General features: G+C 37.7%; 1 protein-coding gene across 1 annotated transcript in view; it reads left to right on the top strand.

Annotated features, from left to right (window-relative positions):
- The first annotated feature begins 6 nt into the window (after positions 1-6).
- Positions 7-21624, top strand: part of Kcnh5 (potassium voltage-gated channel subfamily H member 5) — a 332835-nt gene continuing 311217 nt past the window's right edge. Inside the window, exon 1 of the mRNA XM_010638760.1 lies at positions 7-343. Coding sequence (XP_010637062.1) covers positions 271-343 — 73 coding nt within the window. The 5' untranslated portion in view covers positions 7-270. The remainder of the gene's footprint in view (positions 344-21624) is intronic.

Raw genomic sequence — 21624 nt, 5'->3', positions numbered from 1 at the left:
GGAGCCTGCAGTTCCCGAGCCCCGTGTGCGGCACCGCCACAGTCGGGGCAGCGGCGGCCGGGGGAGCGCTACTACCATGAACTGCCCTGCGCTCCTCCCCAGAGCTGCTCATCCGGGTCGGGCTGGACACGCAGTCAGGGCACCCCGCCGCCGCTCCCCGTCTCCCTTCGGCTCCATCTCCTCCGCCCTCTCCTCTCCTCCCTCCACCTTCTCTTCCTGCTTCCCCCCCTCCCCCGCCGCGGATCCTGGCCGCCGCTCTCCAGACCCAGGATGCCGGGGGGCAAGAGAGGGCTGGTGGCACCGCAGAACACGTTTTTGGAGAACATCGTCAGGCGCTCTAGTGGTAAGGAGAGTTGCCGTTCAGAGCACCCCAGCTGCACCCCGCGCGCGCCCCCCACCCTCCCGTCCCGTCCCTTCCCGGTCCCAAGGGGGGAGGGGGACGCAGGGCTCCCGTACCTGCTGGCTCGGGTCGGAGCCGGACTTGACTTGGGGTAGGGTTGAGTGGGCGGTGGCGGGAGAAAGTTAGTTGGATCTCCTTCCCCGGAGAGGTACGCCCCCTCCCACCTGTCCGGAGCCCCGCTCGGCCGCACCGGGGCAGGGGTGGGTAGAGGGTAGGCGCATCCGGACACCGACTGGGCTTTCCCTCGGAGGAAGGCTGCCCTTCGCGTTCATCCTTTGTCCGCATTTTCCCTGAAGTAGTCTTCGGGGACTGACCACATTCTCAGAGTTCGTCTGGGAGGAAGGGTTTCCTTTACGTGGGGGGTGGCTGCTTAATCAGATTTAAGGGTCTGGAAGGTGTTTTTGTTTTTTTTTCTCCCCCAATGGGTGCAGCTAGCTGTAGGGTACCCTATATAAAAGAGAGTAGTTGGAGTCGAACCTAAAAGAGATTCAGTGCTTGAGAAATGGGAAGGCAATTATTAGGGCCAAATTTGTGTTTAAAGTTTCTGGTTTTTTATTGTTTTCACTCTAAACTGGTCTGTACGATATATTTCATTTGGCTTACAGAGGAGAAATGTAGAAATTAAGCAGTAGCTACTGTACTTTTAATGCGACTGTAGACAAAATTAAAAAATGGCATTCTACTTTGTTACTGGTATTAAGGTTTTCTTGCCAAGTGACTTTAAAATACCATTCATTTATGCATGCATTTCCCAACAACAAATTCTGGATGGCAATGGCCATATATTTCACATTTAAGACAGACACATTTTTCATCTTAGTGAAATCTGTATCTTTTACTTGTTTTTAATTCTTTTCTACACATTTCAGTTTCATAAGCAAGATATGTTGTGTATCCTTTAAAGTTTTTTTTTTTTTTTTCCTTCAGAGGCCTGTTATTTTATTGGGAGGTCCTGTGCTTGGAGAGAGGCAGTTCTATGAGACACAGTTCTGCATACGAAATACAGTCGATGTTGGAACAAAGCAGTGGACACTATGCAGAGTCGTAATTTCTTTTTGATTCATTGAAACAACATTTACTTGAGTGCTTTTTACAGCGCATACTCTGTGGGTCCTTTGGGTAAAAAAGTGATTAAGACAGTTTCACTGTTTTCAAGAAACTCCTGCCCGATAGGCAAGACAGAAGCACAGTCACGTGCCGACGAACAGTCAGATGCTGTACCAGGATGCTTTCTCTGAGTTGGTGAATTAGATTATACTGCGTCTTAGACTACGATCTCCTTTAAAATGAGGTTTGCAAATATTTCCCCTTAGTTTGGGACTATGAGTGTCCCAAAGTGTTTTTCCTAAATCTCTGACTCGGTATATGGTTTTAATTTGGGGTTTGTGACATCGTTTCTTTCCCTTTGCCCAATGCCTGATATTAAATAAGTCTGAAGCAGCATTGTTACATTCAGTTTGGAAAAAAATAACTAGTGAGGTTTGGTCTACATTCATTTTAATACCTGTAATATTATTTGCCCTTCCAGGGTGACTTCATAGTTTTCAATTTTTATGATGTAAAATATAGATTCGTAATAGTAGCAGCTTCAGTACCTAGCAGTACCTTCTTGTACTGATATCATGCCTAGATCTAGCATACAAAGGAATACTGCTGTTAAAACAATTGTGGGAGAATTGGAATCAGCTATTTGTGATAGATAAGTCTCAGTTCAGTCTTCTCATCCTCTTGGGTTTTTCAACTTCATGCAGTTTGGCCCATGAGAGGACTTTTCTCCGAAGCTTTAGAAATAAAACCCACAGTCTCTCTGCTGCTCTGCACAGTAGAGAGGCAGATGATAAGAATCCCTCGATGGAAGTTTATACTGCAGCACCTTTGGTTGAACCTGCTTACACAGACTGGAATGATGAGCTCATCTTTAGAGTATGTTTTATTTCAGATGTAGCTTGAAATTAAGATTCACCTTCTGTGGCCTGGAGATACCTGCTTCTGTTGCTTCCGTTGTACGTCTGTCTTCCAGCTTAGTGAATGTTTTGTCTTTCCTATGTGTTTCTTTCCATGTGTGTGAAACTCCGAATGTGAGTGAAAAATGTATCAGTTTCATGATTTGAAAATTCCACCTGTAATTTCCCGAGGTGGGACTTTGAAGAGCACTATTTAAAACCCTTGAGGTTTGTTTGAAAGGTGTTGGGTATTTGAAGTTATATGCAAATCCAAATGTAATAAGTACTGAGTAGTCTTAGTATGCCTTTCACAGGAAGTACCTCAGAAATTGAGAATTATGGTATGAAGTTGATTCCCATGTTCATGTGGGAATATCCCTCAGTTGTCATTTCTGTATGATTTGTCAGGGAGATCGAAAAGTTCATTCTGCAAGATGGTTTAATTAAGATTAATAGAGAAAATTCCCTTCAGGATTCTCAGAGATGGATCAGGTTTGTCACACTGAAGATTTCCTGAATCACTAACTTAACAACATTGGAAGGGAAACATTGGTAGAGCTTTAGTGAGAAAAGAAAGCAAAGGAGCCAACACCTGCAATTGGTTTAAGACCTAAGGAAACAGAATGGCATTGCATTTTGACCTGTACCACACGGGAAGCTTCTCTTTCTGATACGTCGTCATCTGGGTCCTCATCAACAGATCAGATCCTGTAGTGAGAGTCAGACAAACCTAGAAATATATATACGTAGAAGTACAGAAGACACAGAAACATACAGATACACAGATGGGAACATTTGAAATCCTCTCTACGAGCTAGTTTGAAATATTGAATTAATTATTGTTAACCATAGTTAAGGTTAACAAGTTTTTGGTAGTAGTATCAAAATACGTTATCATGGAAGGAGGGCTTGAGAACTGTGTGGTGAGGTCATCACATCTGAACAACATCCCCTAGAAGTCGCCTGCCTCAAGTGCTTACTGAATAGAACATTAGTAAGACATTTTCCCTTATCTGAATTTTAATTATGCATGCAAGGTATTCATCAATATAAATTAAGTATAGGAAGCAGCAAACTTGTGTCAAAAGGTTAAATGCCTGAAAGACAGCAACTTTTTTTTTTTGGATGTCTAAGTGGAGTTTTAGATTTAGAATGCAGAACATGTTTCAGAGTTCTCAATCTGGTCATGTCTCTGGGCAGCACATTTTATTCATTTATTGTCATTGATTTTGTAATATGTAAGCACAAGTGATTTGTTTGGGTGAGTAAAGTAAGTTGCCGGTCTGAAAAGTTATAACTATGCATTAGCATCCTTTTATTAGAAATTTATTAATATTTTAAGCACTATGAAAAATGAGACCTGTTTTCCTAGTTTTATGAAGTGTTTTTCTCTTTGGAGGAGAAAAGGGCCCAGGGAAGACGATTGAACGTAGTATTTTATGAGTCACTCATTCTTCAAGAGGAGAAGCTCTGTATCCCCAATGTTCCGTTTTTCTAGAGATAGCTGGGATGCATAGCTACTTACTCAGCCACTTCTTACTTATACAAAGTCCAGATTTACCTTTGTATTGTACCTGACATTTGTATAAATCGAGGTCTTAAAAGATTCTCAGATGACAGGATGCAGAATTGGTTTTTTCAAAACAAGATAAAACAAAACAAAAAGGGAATCCTCATTTTTAAGTGGTTTTCCAGTTTCAAACACATGATAAAAACTAAATGGATTTATTTTTCTTACAAAATTCTTGATATATTTTTCTGGAAAGGTTTTCTGTAACATCCAAGACACTGTTCAGGAAATATTGATAAAACCACATGGTGTTTTGGAAGCATTGGTTTACCCACATCTTATAATGTCCCACTTTAACATTTAAAACAGCAAAGAGGTTGGAATTATGCTGACCACTTCCTAAATCATATCGATAAAGAAACCAGAGGATTGCGTTTTGCTTTCAAGCCCACACTGCGTTATATAATGGGCAGTGCAAGGGCTGACCAAGGGCTGCCTACCTCAGGGCGCTGCTGTGGGAACCAGAAATCACTCTTTTTGTTTATCTTTTGCTTGACTCCAGAAGTAGGATGTGTAAGAAATCCACTTACTTAGTCACCTTTTAACTGACCTACTTAAATAAAACCCATACAAGCCACTATTTTTAACAGAAGGGAATAATTATGCCTATTTTAATTGACAATGACTGAGTAGCTGTCCATGAAGAAAGCTTTTAGGTTAATCAGTGCTTATTATTATTTTTTTTTTACTTTTGTTGGAATCAATAGCTGTTCCCTGGCTGGGAGGAATAATGCTCCTCATCCCCCAGGGAGCCTAGGTAAAGATCGCATTGTGCACCCAAGTTCTGTATTTCCCGCTTACCACAAGAGGTCACTGTAGGTTCTGTCGCAGGTGAACCGAGTCCGAAACCTCTTTGCTTTGCTCTCCCCTTCCCTCCACCCCCCAGATAAGTGTGGTTAGTTGTTCCTCCTGGAAGAAAATATCTAAAATGTAAAGCATACAGGGAATTCAATCGTAAAAAACTTATTTAGCTTATTAAAATTTACCTTAATTGACAGTGACCAACATTTTTGGGCTACATGAATGTGATTTTTAATAAAAGTAATTAATATTGTAATGTGATATTAATTAATAAAGTACACTTTAGACTAATTGTTACTTTAGCATAGTAACAAGTTTTATTGTGATATGCAACTTTAGGGTCATGGCAACAAAGTTCTGCAGAATAATGTAATGTGCATAATGCTTCATAGTAGAAAGATGACTACACATTTCCTATTTCAACAGAAGGTTTCCTCTATTTAAAGTCTTTTTATAGACTTGTGAGGTAAATCAGTTTAATTTTATTGAAAGGTAGTTCACAAATAGTTAGTTGCTTTCATAGGATGTTATATGCTTCTGGTATTTTGACGTTATCCAAATACTGAAAACATAAAGCCAAAACGAATTACCTTTAAAGTTCTGCAAGTTATTAAACTCCAAAAGACATGTGAAGGGGAATAGAGTACTTTAGGAAGTTTTGTTTCCTGTTAGGCAGCGAGTCTGAATTTGGATTTGAGGGATTTTTTTGGTTGGGTTGGAAGCCACATGTTGAGAGATACTTGCTTTGCTTTGGTCCACATGAAATCAGTTTTAAAGGGCAAATTAAAATGTGCCCCAGAGTGCTTTTATGTGTAAAAGAGATGTGTGGTGAAATCAAATAAAAAAGGATAACAAGTTCAAAACCAGAAGCAATAGTAATTGATGTTAAAGAGAGTACCAGTGCCGGTGCCTTCCAAGAAACGGACACTTTACAACACATTCCTTTTTGTTTTTTTGAACACAGTTCTTTCCCAGGTGCAGAGGAGAATGTAAAAAATTCCTCAGTACATTCCCTAAATATTTTAGTAATAATACTTGGCACAGTTTTTTTTTATTAAAAATGACTAAAATTAATCATTTAAATATTTTATATAATACAAACGTTAATATTGGGAAGGATGAGTCCATATTTGAGCACATGAAAATATTGATAATTATCATCTTGTAAATCAGTGTGCATTTTGGATATTATTTTAGTATTGATTACGTGTACATGCTATTACCTAGGTATTCGTTTTATGTTGTATTCTTTTCACATGGAAAATGATAGGAAAATTAATGGGCAAAATAATTTGGAAATGAAGAATATTCAGAAAGCTATTGAAATTTTATTGAAAATAGATTACTTTCTCTTTCTGGGTATGGTTCAGTCAGAATAAAATAGTTATTAACTACAAAGTCCTATGGGTGTTGAGAGATCAGTGATTAGAGATCTAAGCTTAGGTACAGAGTCCTGACAGTTTCTAGATATAAAGACATATAACTGGGAAGTTATGAAAAATTTGATATGAATTAAGCTTGTTGAGGATATGAGCCATATTTTATTAATATCTTTTTATTCTTCATGGTACAGAACATATTGTGGTAACTACTGGTTGAATAAGAGTTTTTTTTTTTTTTATTTTTGTCTCCTAAAATAATCAACTTTATAATGACTTTTTTCCTGAAAAATGTTGATTGCATCTATTAAGTAAGCTTGTATAAGTAATCACATAGTTTAAAATGTGAAGTTAAAGTGTGTGCTAGAAAATAGAAGTCACACTGTATGGGGCAAATCAGTTGGTACTCAGAGCAGGCGAGGTGAACACAGAGGCTGCTGTGTTCATCTATTCTAGCTTGATATACAGCTGAAACATTTTCTACCATGTTTTTGTTTTGCCTCTGAGGACTTAAATGCTAGGCCCTTTTATAAAAGAAATAACTATTTACACATTTTTAGATTCCAATTAAATTATTTTTTTAACAACTTTGCAGTTGGAGGTTATTGATGGTGGATTTTATCCCAGTGAATCAGTCCTTGCCTGTTTGTGTGTCTTCTGAGAGTTCTGCCTAGGATCAGAGCAGCTTAGAGTCCAGCAGGACCCTAAGGACTCCCAAATTGATCCAAAAATTGGTCTACCAGTTAGATTGTGGGGAAAATTTAATTTTTGTCGCGATCTTTCCTGCAAGCCTTTTAAAAAATTATCTCCAGGCATCTTTTTTTTTTTTTTTTTAAATTTGGGAGTAAATTAAAGCACAAGTTTATTTGCATATATTTACAGCACTGTAAAAATAGAGGAATTCTGTCCTGGTGTTTAAAGTTCTCGGGAAAACAGTTATCACCCCATTGCTTGATCCTCACGCCCTTTATCGTTCATTATTTTTAATACAGAAAAATTTTATTGAGTGCCTACTCTGTGCTAGGCCCTGCTCTACCATTGATTGGGGTTGCATAGTAAACATAATGACAAGATGTTTCTCCTTTTTCTTTTTCTCAGAGGGGCAGTATGTTGGGGAGGCCTGCTTTACAGTCTCGGCTCTGATTGTTGCTAACTCTGTGACTTACTTTTCCTGTACCTAGTGTCCTTATCTGTAAAATACAGGTAATAATGCTACCTGACTTATGTAGTCGGAGTGAGGATTAAATAAGGTGATCAGAGCACAGTGCAGAGAATAGTGTCTGTCATATAACAAACACCACGGCCGTGCTATTAGTCATTATTTAGTTGTTTAAAGATTTGAATGCACCTCTGTGGCTGAAGCCTTTCACTTTCAGTCACCATTTCCTTTTATCCTGCTGCAGCTAATTTTTGTCCAATCTTTAATGGTGAAAATTACAAGTGAACACTCATCTTGCAAATCCAAAGGCCTTTTCTTTAGATTCTTTTGGCTTTGCAGGATTTGAGACTATGCTCCTTTCCGTGCACAGATTCATCTGATACTTTTCCTGATTTCACATGTTCTCCTGTCTTTCTCCCCCTGGATTCTCCATTTTTCATCTCTCCTTCCTTTCCCTGTCCCTTCTTGCTCTCCTGAAGACTGACACTCCGCTCCGATCCTTACTTTCTTTCTCCTTCTTACGTTTTTACTGTGCTTTTCAAAGCAAGCTTCTCTTCTGTCATAATTTAAACTTTATCTTCTCTATGCTGTGGTACTGTGTTTGTAGTGGAAATAGGGAATTTCTCTTTTTGTGCTTCTCGCAAGTTATCTAAAATTCAGTATGGCTAGAACTGAATTTATTTGCTTTTGGCCTCAAACAAATTGATTTTCTTTGGTATTTTCTCATGTTTATCCATGGCATCTTTAATATTTTTGTCTTTCAGTAGAAATCATAGGTCATCTTTGATTTCTCAGTTGATATAACATTAGTCTAACTTCTCAACCAGATTATCAGCCTTAGGGGTAAGAAATTGGCTGTGTGTTTCCTTTGTACCTTCTTTAAAAGTGCTGTGTGTGGAGAAGGTGAATTCATGTGTGTCCTCTATACTGACTCATCTCAGAGCAGGAAACAGGGTCCATACTGACCTCATACACAGCCATTGTAGAAAAATACATCGGACCGAGGAAAGAACTACAAGAATGAGGAAAGAACTACAAGAATTGTCTCATTAGCCGAGCTCAGATAGAAAGGATTTCCAAGGGTGAGAGATGAGTGTGGGGGAGTCCCTTTACTCTCCCCTGAAGCAGCGGTAGTCTTCCTGGATTATCCTTGGCCTGGCTCCTTCTCATCTGCAGTGACTCTGGGGCTCTCCAGGTTTATTGCACCTCCCTTGTAGGGTCTCTGGAGGATCCAGTGAGGCCGCAAATCTCTCAGATCTATGCTGTGTCTCATCACAGGAAGGACTTCATTGCTTTTTCATATTTTCTCTTAATAAGGCAAGGTAGGATTGATTTTCTTTCTCTCTCTCTCTCTCTCTCTCTCTCTCTCTCTCTCTTTCTTTTAAACCCAAATACGTAAAACAATGAAGTAGTTGAGACTTTCCTAAGTCATAAGCTGAGATAAAAGCATTTGGTGTATTTTGTCAAAGGTTTACTAACTTGGAGAAAACCCCCAAACTAAAACCAAATGAACACACCACTCATTTCTGCCTACCTTTCTCCAACCCCCTCTTCCCCAAACCCCTCCTGCTTAGAGCAAAGGAGACGTCAGTGCTATTGACCTGGGCATCTGACCTTCTTTGAGAAGCACCCCCCAGAAGCATAAAGCTCAGTCTCTTTTTGTAACTGGCCTAGTGAAAGTTGGCCCAAGGAGAAAAATGAACAGAATTTGTAGATCTGTGTCATTTCCTCAGTTAGCTCTTGCTGCATAGACAGTAGAAATTTTAAAATGACAAAGCTTTAGAAAAGTAAGTGGATTGTAATAGATTCAGAGAAGCCTCTCTTTTGTTTTTCTGCTATGTGTGCAGGTTAGATCTGTTTTTTATTTATTTTAAAAAAAATTTTTTTTGATACCAGGGATCGAACTTAGGTCCTTACGCTTGTGAGGCAGGCGGTGGAAACATTGAGCTAAATCCCTATCCTAGATCAGTTTTTTAATTGAAGTTCTTCACTAGTTACTTACCATTAATGTTGGATTGTCTTAGAAAGGTCAACTTTAAAGAAAATGTATAATCCTTTCAGAACAGATGTGATCTGTTTGTAAAAACACTTTTTCCTAGGATTTAAAATGATCCTTGAAGATACATACTACTTTTGGGAAGATAAAAACATCTTAACTGGTTGTTTTATTCCCCAAGATCATGCAACTAGTTTATGCCCAGAGGCTTTAGGTATTTTAAGAAATTTTATTGTAATAAAATTCAATAGAAATTTGTCATTAACTACATCCAGGTGAATATTTTCTGTTTTCTTATGAATATGTGACTCATATAGGCCATTACTGGCAATTACATTTTGCTCTAATGATTCTGACCAAGACCCTTTGTATAAATCCATCTTTTCTTAAATAAAATGCCAACTATTAAAAGTAGAAACTGAATCATTGAGATTTTTTTTTTTGTGGAGAAAATGTTTTTGGAAACAAAATTTATATTGTTTCTGCCTTTAGAATTTCAGCAGTAGATGTTGAGGTGTCTCATGGATTCTCAACCACTTTGGCTAAATGGAGAAATGACAAAGTGAATGCCATCAAAGAAACACAAAAACTTAAAAATGTACCTTTGATCTTGAAGGAAGTGGAGGCATATTTTTATCTTTGATGACAGCTGAACAAGTTTGAATAAATTAGCAGATATTTTTTGCATATTTCAAACTCCCACAGTGATGGTCTGCTTAATGTTGCCAATATTATTATATAATAATTAGTCTCATTGTGGAAGGTACAAAGTGCGTATGCCTATATAGTTGCTTTCTTGCTCTACAACTATAGGATTAAGGTGTGTTTTGTAAGGATATGAAACTGACCGGGCCTACATTCTGTTACTGAAGCAGAAATGGACAATGTACATACCAGAAATTAGCCCTGTGCATGTGGATAAGACCTATAACTTGTTTATGATTTTATTTAGCCATCTGTACCAAGATTTTAGTTAACCCAAATAAAATGTGCTGTGTATGCTTCAGGGTTCGTTCTGTTAGTGTTATATGAAATTTAAGTATATCTGTAGCTATCACTCATCGAGAAGACAGATTTAAAAATGTAATAATACAGACTCTGTGACTTATAAGTTTCCAGAAGCCAATTTAAAGTGCAGGGTAATTTTCTTAGTAACACCTATTTTTTTTCTTTTGTTTTAAAAAATAGTATTGTCAGTTCTTGAAAAAATATATCTAGCTTAGTCCTTATCTGTATTCTTGACAGTGTCAGTGTGTAAGCATTGCTATGAAATTGTTTATTGATTGTTTGACTGTAAATAGAATCAGCATTTTTGATTTGATTTGGTCACTCAACAAACCTTTGTGGGTACATAGTGATGAATACATTTATGCATCTTTGATTTTATGTATCTTAAATTCTGGTAGGGAGACAGCTATTCAACAAACCAAGATCAAATACACAGGTGGAAGTTGTGGCAAGCATTTTGAGAAAAAAGGGGAGGGTGTTATGATCTTGTGTAGCAGGGACTAATTTTGATTGAAAGTAACATAAGGAAGCCTTTTAAAGGGAGTGGCATTAAATTGATACCTAAAGGAAAGGACATTGAGATTAGAGGGTGGAATATTTCAGGGGAAGAGAAGACATGTGCGGCCCTAAAGAGAGAAAAAGAAGGTGAATAGCTAGGTTTGTGGGCCTTCAAGACAGATATTGGAGTTACAGTGGACGAAAAAAGAAGGAAGTAACTGTCAGGAGCCTGCCTATTCAGGGGAAGGATTTTGCATTATTTTCCAGGTGCATTCTGCAAATCTCTTGGTCACAGTGTTTTCTTGATTAAGGATTGCAGGGAGAAAGGATGAAAGTAGGAGACCATCTACAAGACTGTGGGAATCATCCAGGCGAGAGATGAAGGTGGCTTGGCTGGGGATAGTGACAGTAGGGATGAAGAGAGCTGGATGTATCTGACGTTTTGTTTATAGAGTCGTTAGGGTTTGGTAGGGAATTGGATGGCATGAAGAGGACCTGTGAAATACAACTCCCAGGCATTTGACTTCATCATCTGGGTATAGAGGGAGGTACACAAGATTTCCTTGAGATGGGGGAATCTGGAAGATGGCCATATTTGGAGTATCACTTTATCATCTAGGCCACTTTTCATTCCTTTGCGGAAAAGAAGAGCCCAGACAAAGGAATCCATCTCAGCATAGCTGTTTATAGGTATGATTTCTGCATTCCACTGGTGGAATTTAGGAAAGAGCTATCATAATGAGCTTAGTATATTTTTTCTTGGGTATTAGATATACGTAGCTTCAGATTTCAATGAGATTAATTCAGATGAGAAACAAAGTAAACTTAAATCCTAAGCCAAACCTAATTTTACACAGTAATACCTTGGTACTCATCATGAATTGGTTCTGGAAAGTATGATCAATACCAAGAATGATGAGTACTAAACAAATTGTTTTGCTGGAATAGGTACTGAGTCACGAAGCAGTCAACACCAACAATTTCTAGCTTGCACTTTGAGTGCTAAACACTTTTTATGTCAAAGTGTATGAAATACCAAATTCGAGGAGTTTCAAAGCCATTGAGTACTAAGGTCTGACTATAATGAACATTACCAGCATCACTGAAAATGGTTCTTTAATGAGTCCCTTTTAGAAGAAGTAAGAGATTGCTTTATGGATTTTATTTCATTAATTTTAGGGTTTATATTTACCTTCCTGGTTATACACCTTTGAAATCTGTGTGGAGTTCTTTAGAATTAGAGGATTTGGGGGAGTTAAAGGATGTGACTGCTTGTGGTTCTAAACGTCTGTGCTTGGTTCTTTATGGGGGACCAGGGAGAGCATCTGTAAAGAGCCCTAAGCTGGGGCCTCTTTCTGGACTTCTGCCTCCACTTTGTCTCCACTGGAGAAGTCTGCCCACGGTCTGAGAGCTTTCAGAGTGAGAGGTGTGCTTCTCCGAGGTTAGGACTGAATACGATTGAGGGAAAATGCGGTTGACTTTCCCGAGGCGGCGTTAGACCTTGCAGAACCACAGATTAATGGAAGGGCCCCTCCTTTTGTGAAGCGCTTTGCTTCCCACCTCCTCTCCATCTCTTCTGTCTTCCTCACTCCTCTAGAATTCCTTGGTGTGTCTTCTCACTTCTTCAAACATCTCAGAAGCCTTGCTAATGCACTGAGATACTTCTCTCTAGGGTAATTTATATAAAAAAGTTGGGAAAAAGAGCAGAGGCTTGAGTCTGTACAAAGGTGTCCTACCATTGTTTTTCTACGTGTATCTGTTTAAAAAATAATTTTTGTTTGTATATGAGTTATATAACATGATATTTTGATGTACATACATGTAATGAATTTATGAATATAGTCACAGAAAATCTACCTGTCACCTCCCACAGTTACCTTATTTTTTCCTTTGTGGTAAGAGCTAAAGTCTCTCAGCAATTTTTAGTATATGATAAAATATTACTAATGTTAGTCCTCATGCTTGTAAAATAGATCTCTAGACTTAATTCCTCCTGCAAAACTGAAAATTTGTACCTTTTGGCCTACTTCTCTCCTTTTATTTCTCTTCCTTGTCCCTATTGTTAGTGTCCTCTAATTTCTGAATCCAACAAAGGTATCATTTTCATGATTCAAAACAATAAACCCATTCTGATCATGTTGGAACAACTCATGATTTTATGGTGCTTTCATTGACTGACTGTAATCTCTCTTCTCCCAGAAAGTTTTGCCAGCCTGGGCTACTGATCTCCTGATTTATATATGGTCTCCTTTAGGAATGGGATGAATACACAGTAAAATTAATCTAAATACAATTATTTTCCTCTTACCTCCAGAAATTATTCTGTAAAGAGGAATTGCCTCCTTATACTAAAACAAATACAGAGAAAACAAAAGCATAGAAAACAGTACAGAAATGCGGTGTGATAAGATCACAAAATCTTACTCAAGGAGGCTTGGTTCTGTCTTCTCCCTCACCAGATGCCTTCTTTCTACATTCACCAGCCAAGTCCTTTAAATTTCCTGGTTTGCTTTTCCCTGTGTAGAAAGGTGCACGAGATGGATGCATTCATATACTTGGGAAACGCCTAAAGATCTTGTTAAAATAGAAGTTCTGATCCGGAAAGTCTTGGACGGGGCCCAGATTCTGCACTGCTCATCAACTCCTCTGTGATGCCAGTGCACACCCGGAGGGGCCCTACACTTTGTTGAGCTCGAGCCTGATCTCTGTGGTTGCATTTTTGTGTTCTACTCTGAGGGAGTCAGTCCGCGCATCTGCATTAGAATTTAGCAATGTCTATTTTTTGACACTCCTGACAAGATTGTATTACAGCTGCCAGCATTTAGGAATTACTGTACTCGGTTAGTGTGCCTCCACCCTGGCTGCATATTAGAACCACCTGAGAAGATTTAAATATAAATGCTAATACTCAGGTCCCAGTCCAGATCAATTTAAGCAGAATCTTTGATGTATGCGGACTGGGATAAGTAAGTTTGTACTGCACTCCTATTTCCCTCAACCTCCTCTCAAGCAAATGTGCAATCAAGATTTGGAAATACCAGTAGTGATCCCTAGGGGCCATATTAAGAAGCTTTATTCTTAATTGATAGATCATAAGTGCAGATACTTATGGGACCCAACATAATGTTCTGATACATGTATACATCGTGGAATGATTAATTTGGGCAAATTAGCATATCTGTTGTCTCAGTTACTTGTCATTTCTTTGTGGTAAGAACATTTAGCATCTTCTCTTTTAGCAGTTTTGGAATACACAATGCGTTATTATTAACTACAGTCACCTTGCTCGGCTATACAACCCAGAACTCATTCTTTCTGACAGTAATTTGAACCCATTGGCTGATTGCCACTTTCTTCACCCAGCTCTTTTCTCCAGCCTCTGATAACCACCATTCCATGCGTTACTTCTATGTGTACCCTCTCTTTCAAGTTTTTCAAATGACCCTACAGGACCAAGTTGAATGAAGGGCCTACTATTTGGTGTTTAACTTTCTAACCATGGAGGAAAAAGTTTTTTTTTTTTTTTTTCATAAAGGATACCAAGCAGTCTTGAAAGAATATAATGTTTTCAAGCCTAAGTCTTTTGCAGAAATCTATCCAAGAGTTGAATTAGCTGACGTGTGGAGGTATTACTTCTGAAATCCTATCACCTGCTTAGTAGAATGCTCTGTATTAGTCAGGTTTGAATTTCTGAGACAAAATACCTGATATATACACTTTGAAAAAGAAAGTTTATTTTGGCTCATGGTTTCAGAGGTTTTAGTCCATGGTCAATGGGCTCTAAGGCAGAAACATCTTGGTAGAAAGATGTGGCAGAGGAGAGCTGCTAAACTCATGGCATTTGGGAAGCATAGTGCAGGGGAAAAGCCTGAGGGAAGGGTCCAGGGACCAGATATAGAACCCAAGGTCACGTCTCTGATGACCAAGGAGACAAAAGAAGTATGTTTCACAGATCTCCCAGGTATCTCTCAAGCTAATTAAGTTGATGATCAAGATTAACCATCACATGCCCTGACTCTTAGGCACTTCATGGAAAACCATATTGCATATTTGAAACATTTAGAGATTAAATGTTTATAAGTATCTACAAGAGCCTGGAGAGCAATCTTGTAGAATTCATGGCTCTATGTGTACTAAGAGAGTAAGGACAAACTGGAACTAGTTTCCTTGTCAAGACTGGTTGATGTAGATGGTGATAATGATTGAGTATTCAGCGAGTAGTTTCATGTTTCTGAAACTTCTAGACTATGTTAATTTTAGATTTGTAATTCATCTACTTTGCAGAGAAGTTAATTCTTCTGTAACCAGATTTCTTTTCCCTTACATGTTTTAAAGCTAAAGGAAATTAAGATTTTCTGGAAGCAGTTTTAATTAATTTGCTATCTTGTTCTTAATATTTATTCATGTCAGATTTCTCATTTGTTGAAATAAGAAATTTTGTGACTGCAGGGAAAGGGACCTGTTGCATGAATATTTCATATACACATAGAATGCTTCAATTAACACATAGACATATTTACAAAGAAGATCATGGCTATTTCAGTGTTTGGCAGTTTCTGCCTAATTTAGTCTTACTTTAAAAATATTTCTTATTTCTCATTTTAAAAATATTTTGTCCTATAGCTTTCACTGCTAAATATAATTTTATAGGGTTTGGTTTGTAAGGACAACATTAGAAATGTTTTTCAAGGTTCTTTTCTTACACACACGCATACATCACAAGATCTATTTGCATGTTTGTCACAGTTGTATTTGTCATGTACAATGTTTCATGAAGACTTTTTGTTCTGACATTTGGTTTGTGAAGACTTTGCTCATGTTATTCATTATTTAACATCCATAATTACCCAGAGTGGTGGTAATCACTATCACTAGTTTGTCTATGAGGAAAGCAATGATTTAGTTAAAAGTTCTTTGGGGTTGTTTACAGTTACTCTTGTCTGTATTAAGAAGGGATCCAAGTGCTGAGAGAATATTTGGGATAGGGCTTTATGTCATATTTTGACCATTATGAACATTTGACATTTGATGACTTTTTTTTTTCCTGGTACCAGGAATCGAACTCAGGACCTTGTGCTTGCCAGGCAGGCATGGTACCACTGAGCTAAATCCCGGGCCAAGTTGATGACTTCATATATTGTTACTGTAGTTAATTTACTCAACTATGATTTTATAAAACATTCAGAACTGATAGAAGCAATCTTCCATAAGCTCAGGTTCAGTGTTACTGAAGTGTAATTGGGAAAGCCCAAGGCAAGGCGACGGAGCACATAGTCCTATTGCTTCATTCTTTTTATTAGTGTGTGTTTTTGATGCATAATGGATGCCTTCCTCATGGGGAGTGGGCAGCTTTCCCTCTCCTCTTTCCCCTCTCCTTCCATCCTTAGATTCCCTCCCCATCTGCAAAATATATACCTCCCTATTTTCTGTCATATGTCTTTTGTTTTGCGCTTTGAATTATTTACACTTTGTGCTTTGTGTTTGAGAGAAGTCATTCGATATTTAAGCTCACGTGTCTGACTTATTTCAGTTAACTTTATGGTCTCAAAGTACGTCCATTTTCATACAGAGACTCAAATTTATCCTTTTATGGTTGAGTGGCACTCTCTTGTGTATAAGTACCACTTTTTCTTTGTCCATTTATCTGCTGATGGACATATGGGCCATTTGCAAAATTTAGCTATTGTGAGGTGTGCTGCTTTTACACACCGATATGCATGTAGCACTGTAGTATGATGTCTTTACCTCTTTTGGGAAGATATCCAGGAGGAGTAGAGCTGGATCAAATGGAATTACTGGTTTTGGTTTTTCAGGAATCTCTGTACTGATTTCCATAGTGATCATACTAGTTCACATTCTTATCACCAGCATTTGTTACTCTTTGACTTCTTTTTTGTTCTCATTGAGTTTATTGGTACAGTAGGTATACAGTACAGTTACATTCATTATTGGGATCTTGTACCTTTACATGACAGGTCTTAGTTCTCATTTTTTCCCCTTGTCCCTGCCCTCCCTCTACACCCTCCTCCCTTCCCTATTTACAAATACTTTATTTCCATTTTTTCATTTTCTCTTATTTTTTTCTTTTCCCTTATTACCTTTTCCCTACCCTTCCCATTTCCCCTACACCTTTAGCCCTTTTCTTCCTATTTCACACTGTCAGTTATATCATTAAGATCTTGTGTACCATTATAGTTTTTCACACCAGAGAAACTTTTCAGTATTTATACATGTGTGACTTATTTATTTCATGTAGGAATATATCCTCAATTTGTATCCATTTTCCTATGAATGACTCTAATTTCTCATTCTTTATGGCTGAGCAGTATTCCATTTTATAGAAAAACCACATCTTCTTTATCCAGCCTCCAGGTGATGGGCAAATGGGCTGTTTCCAAGTTTTAGCTATTACAAACTGTGCCACAATAAACATAGGTGTGCATGTATCACTGTGGTATGATTCTTTTAATTCCTTTGGAAAAATACCCAGTAGAGGGATGACTGGGTCAAATGGAACCTCTAATGCCAGTTTTTTGAGTTATATCCATATTGATTTCCACAGTGGTTGCACCAGTCTGCACTCCCACCAACAATGGAGAAGGGTTCCTTTCTCCCCACAACCCTGCCAACATTTGTTATTGTTTGATTTCTTGATATCAGCCATTCTTTATGGGGTGAGGTGGAATCTCAGTGTCGTTTTCATCTGCATCTCTCCAATGACCAGTGATGTGGAACATTTTTTCATATATTTACTTGTTGTTTTTACTTCTTTGTCTGAGATATCTGTTCATTTCAGATGCCCATTTTGGAATCGGGTCTTTATATTTGGGGGTCTGATTTTTTCGAGTTCTTTATGTATTCTAGTTAAGAGTCCTTTGTCTGAGAAGCAGCTGGTAAAAATTTTTTCCTACATTGTGGGTTGTCTCTTAGTTCCTTTTTTTTTTTTTTTTTTTTTTTTTTTGGTACCGGGGATTGAACTTGGGTCCTTGCGCTTGCAAGGCAGGCCACCGAGCTGCTGAGCTAAATCCCCGGCCCGGTTGTCTCTAAGTTCTGTTGATGGTTGCTGAAGCTTCTTAATAAGATGAGATCCCAGTTGTTGATTCTTTCTGCTAGTTCCCATGTTACTAAGGATTTGTTCATAAAGTCTTTTTCTATGCCAATATCTTCAAGAATTCTGCCTAACTTATCTTCCAGCAAATTTACTGACTCTTTTTTTAATATTTAGATCTTTAATCCACTTGGATTTTAGTTTAGTACATGGTGAAAGATAAGGGTCTAGTTTTAATCTTTGGCATGTTGAAATCCAGTTTTTCCAACACCATTTATTAAAGAGGCTATCTTTCCTCCAGTGAGGATGGTTGGCTCCTTTGTCAAAGATGAGGTAGCTGAGTACATCTGGAGTTGTTTCTGTATCTTCCAATCTATTCCACTGAGCCTCAGGTCTGTTACTTTGCCAGTACCATGCTGTTTTCATCACAGTGGATTTGTAGTATAGTTCTCTTTGATTTCTTGATGATAGTCATTCTTACTGGAGTAAGGTGAAATGTCAGTGTTGTTTTGATTTGCATTTCTCTAATAGCCAGAGATGCTGAGCATTTTTTCATGTACTTATTGGCCATTTGTACTTTTTATGAGAAGTGTCTACTCATTTCAAATACCCATTTTTAAATTTGGCTTTATTTTGGAGTATCTAAGTTTTGTTTTTGTTTTTTTTCTAGCTGGCAGAATATTTTTCTCATTCTGTAGGTTATCTCTTTACACTTCATTGTTTCCTTTGCTTTGTAGAAACTTTTAAATTTAATAGAATGTGCTGTGTTGATTTTTGGGTGTTATTTCTTGTATAATTAATTCTGCTATAAACTCCTTTCCCATGCCTATGCTTTCAAGGGTTTTGCCTATTTTTATCTTCTAGCAGATTGTATCTATTTTAATATTTAGTTCTTTAGTCCATTTTGATTTCCGTTTAGTATAGGGTGAGAGATTCAGGTCTAGATTCATCATACTGCACGTGGATAACCAGCTTTCCCAGCACCAATTGTTGTAAAGGCTTTTTCCCAAGGTATTTTTGACCTCTTTGTCAAAGATTAGAGATCTGAGGGTGCTGTGGTTGCGTCTACATCCCCTATTCTGTTCCACTGATCCACATGTCGGTGTATGCATCAGTACTGTGCAGGTTTTATCACTGTAGCTTGGTAATATCACTTGAAATCCAAGACTGCAGTGCCTCCTGCTTTGCTTTTGTTGCCCAGGTTTACTTTTGCTATTCTGGGCCTTTTCTAGTTTCACATGTAGTTCAGGAATTTTTTTTCTACTTCTGTGGTGAGTACTATTTATATTTAGATTGGGATTATATTAATGCTCTATATCATTTTTTATAATATGGCCATTTTGGCAGTATTGGTTCTGCCTATCCAGGCTCAGGGAATGTCTTTCCATTTTATGATGTCCTCTTCACTGTCTTTTTTCAGAGTAATATAGTTTTTGTCACAGAGGTCTTTCGCTTTCTTGATTAAGTTACTTGTAGGTATGCAGTTGTTACTTTTAGGTATGCAGTTCCATATTGTGACTGGAACTGTTTTCCTAATTCTTTTCTCACTGGGTTCATTATTGGTGTACAGGGACCCTATTGATTTTTGTGTGTTTATTCTGTATCATGCTTCTTTGATGAAATTGTTTATTATTTCTAGGTGCCTTTCGGTAGGTAGATTTTCTGGGTTTTACATGTGAAGGATCATGTCATCTGTGAATAAGGATAGTTTGACTTCTTCCTTTCCTTTTATTTTGTTTTCTCTTGCCTAAATGCTCTGGCTGCAGTTTTGAGTACTGTATTGAACATGAGTGGTGAGAGTAGGCACCTTTTTCTTGCTCCTGATTTTAGAGGAAAAGCTTTCAGTCTTTCCTGTTTAGTGTGTTGACAGTGGGTTTGTCATAAATGGCTTCTGTCAGTTTGACAGAAGGTCTTTTGGTACTTATTTTTGTCAGGGTTATTTTTTATTCTGAATGGATGATGGATATTGTCAAAGGCCCTTTCTTCACCTGTCAAAATGATCATGCAATTTTTGTCCTTGCTTCTATTTGTGGAATGGTTCATGCTTAGTAACATATATGTTGAACTATCCTCATGGCTTAGGATGAAGTCAACTGAGTCATGATGTGTGACCTTTTTAACGATTTTCTGCATCCCATTTGTAAGTATCTCATTGAGGATTCTTGCATCTGTGTTCATTAAGGAGATCAACGAATAATTTTCTTTTTTTGTGTGAAGTCTTTGTCTGGTTTTAGTAGCAGGGTAATGCTAGCTTCCAGGAATAAATTCAGCAGTACTTATAACCCTTCAATGTTATTGAACAGCTTGAGGAGCATTGGTGTTAGATCTTCCTTGAAATGTTGGTAGAATTCTGTGGTCAGTCTACTGGGCCCTGGGCATTTCTTTGTTGGTAGAGTTCTTATTACTGCCTTTATGTTTTGTCTGATATTGCTCTATTCATGATTTTTATATCTTCCAGATTCAGTGTTGGTAATTACATATTACATACATAGAAATTTCTCCATTAATTCTAAATTCTATAATTTATTCGAATGTAAGTTTTAAAGATACTGTTGTTTCTTATAAACCTCTGTTTCTTATAATCCTTTTGGTAATTCTAGTTAAAGTTTTATCAGTCTTGTTTATTATTTTAAAGAACCACCTCTTTGATTCATTGAAACTTGGCATTGTTTTTTCAGTCTCAAGTTCATTAATTTCTTTATGATTTGTTTCCATTTTTTTAATTTCACATTGAGATTGTATTGTTTTTCTAGCTCCTTGAGATGCATCATTAAGTTATTTATTTGTGATCATTTACATTTATTTGGGCTCACTCAGTTCTTTAATATGTTCTGTAAAGTCCTTCTTAGCACTACTTTCATTGGGTTCCCCAGGTTTGGGCATGCTATATTTCCATTACCATTGCATTCTAGGAACTTTTAAATTTCTTTCTTGATTTCTTCTGTGATCTGTTATTATTCAATAATGTATTGTCTTAATTTCCATGGGTTTATGTAGTTTCTGTGGTTTACTTTGCTGTTGATTTCTAGCTTCATCCCACAATTTTCCAATATTATGCAGAGGACTATTTCAATTTTTTATAGTTATATAAGCATACTGTATAGCCTAAGATAATGTGTACCTTGGAAAAAGTTTTGGATACTCCTACAAAAAATGTTGTTACTGGGCAAATATCTGTTAAATTGGTTTGTTCAGCGGTGTGGCTTAACTCTGATTATTTCTTTGCTAAGCTTTTGTCTGAGTGACTTGTCTACTCGTGAGAGTGGTGCTGAAGTCCTCCGCTGTGATTGTGTTGGTGCCTATCTGTCATTTATTTCAGGTAGTTCTTATTTCATGAATTTAGGGACACCAACATTCAGTGCACAGATATTTATAATTGTTATCATTTCCTGTTGAATTGTTTCCTTTACCACTATATAGTGGCGATCTATGTCTTTTCTCATGAATTCTGCCTTGAGGTCCGTTGTTTCTGAAAATACAGTAGCTATTCCTGCTTTCTTTTGGACTCTGGTTGCATGAGTATCATTTTTATTTTTATTTATATATTTTTTGGTACCAGGGATGGAACTTGGGACCTTGTGCTTGCAAAACAGATGATGGAACCACTAAGCTAAATCCCAGCCCTGGAGTATCACTTGTTATTATTTCACTTTTTGACTATGAGCTTCTTTTTGGGTGGATGTGTAGGCAATAAGTGGAGGTATTTTATTTTTATTTAATATTTTTGGTATCGGGGGTCGAACTCAGGTCCTTTGTGCTTGTAAGGCAGGCAGCGGAATCACTTAGCTAAATCTCCAGCTCCTGCATTTTATTTTTTGATCC

Source organism: Fukomys damarensis, unplaced genomic scaffold, assembly GCF_012274545.1.
Source record: "Fukomys damarensis isolate Sample0158 unplaced genomic scaffold, DMR_v1.0_HiC HiC_scaffold_21, whole genome shotgun sequence".
Taxonomy (NCBI): domain Eukaryota; kingdom Metazoa; phylum Chordata; class Mammalia; order Rodentia; family Bathyergidae; genus Fukomys; species Fukomys damarensis.
Note: the sequence above shows the minus strand (reverse complement) of the source record. Positions and strands in the feature narration are given on the sequence as shown.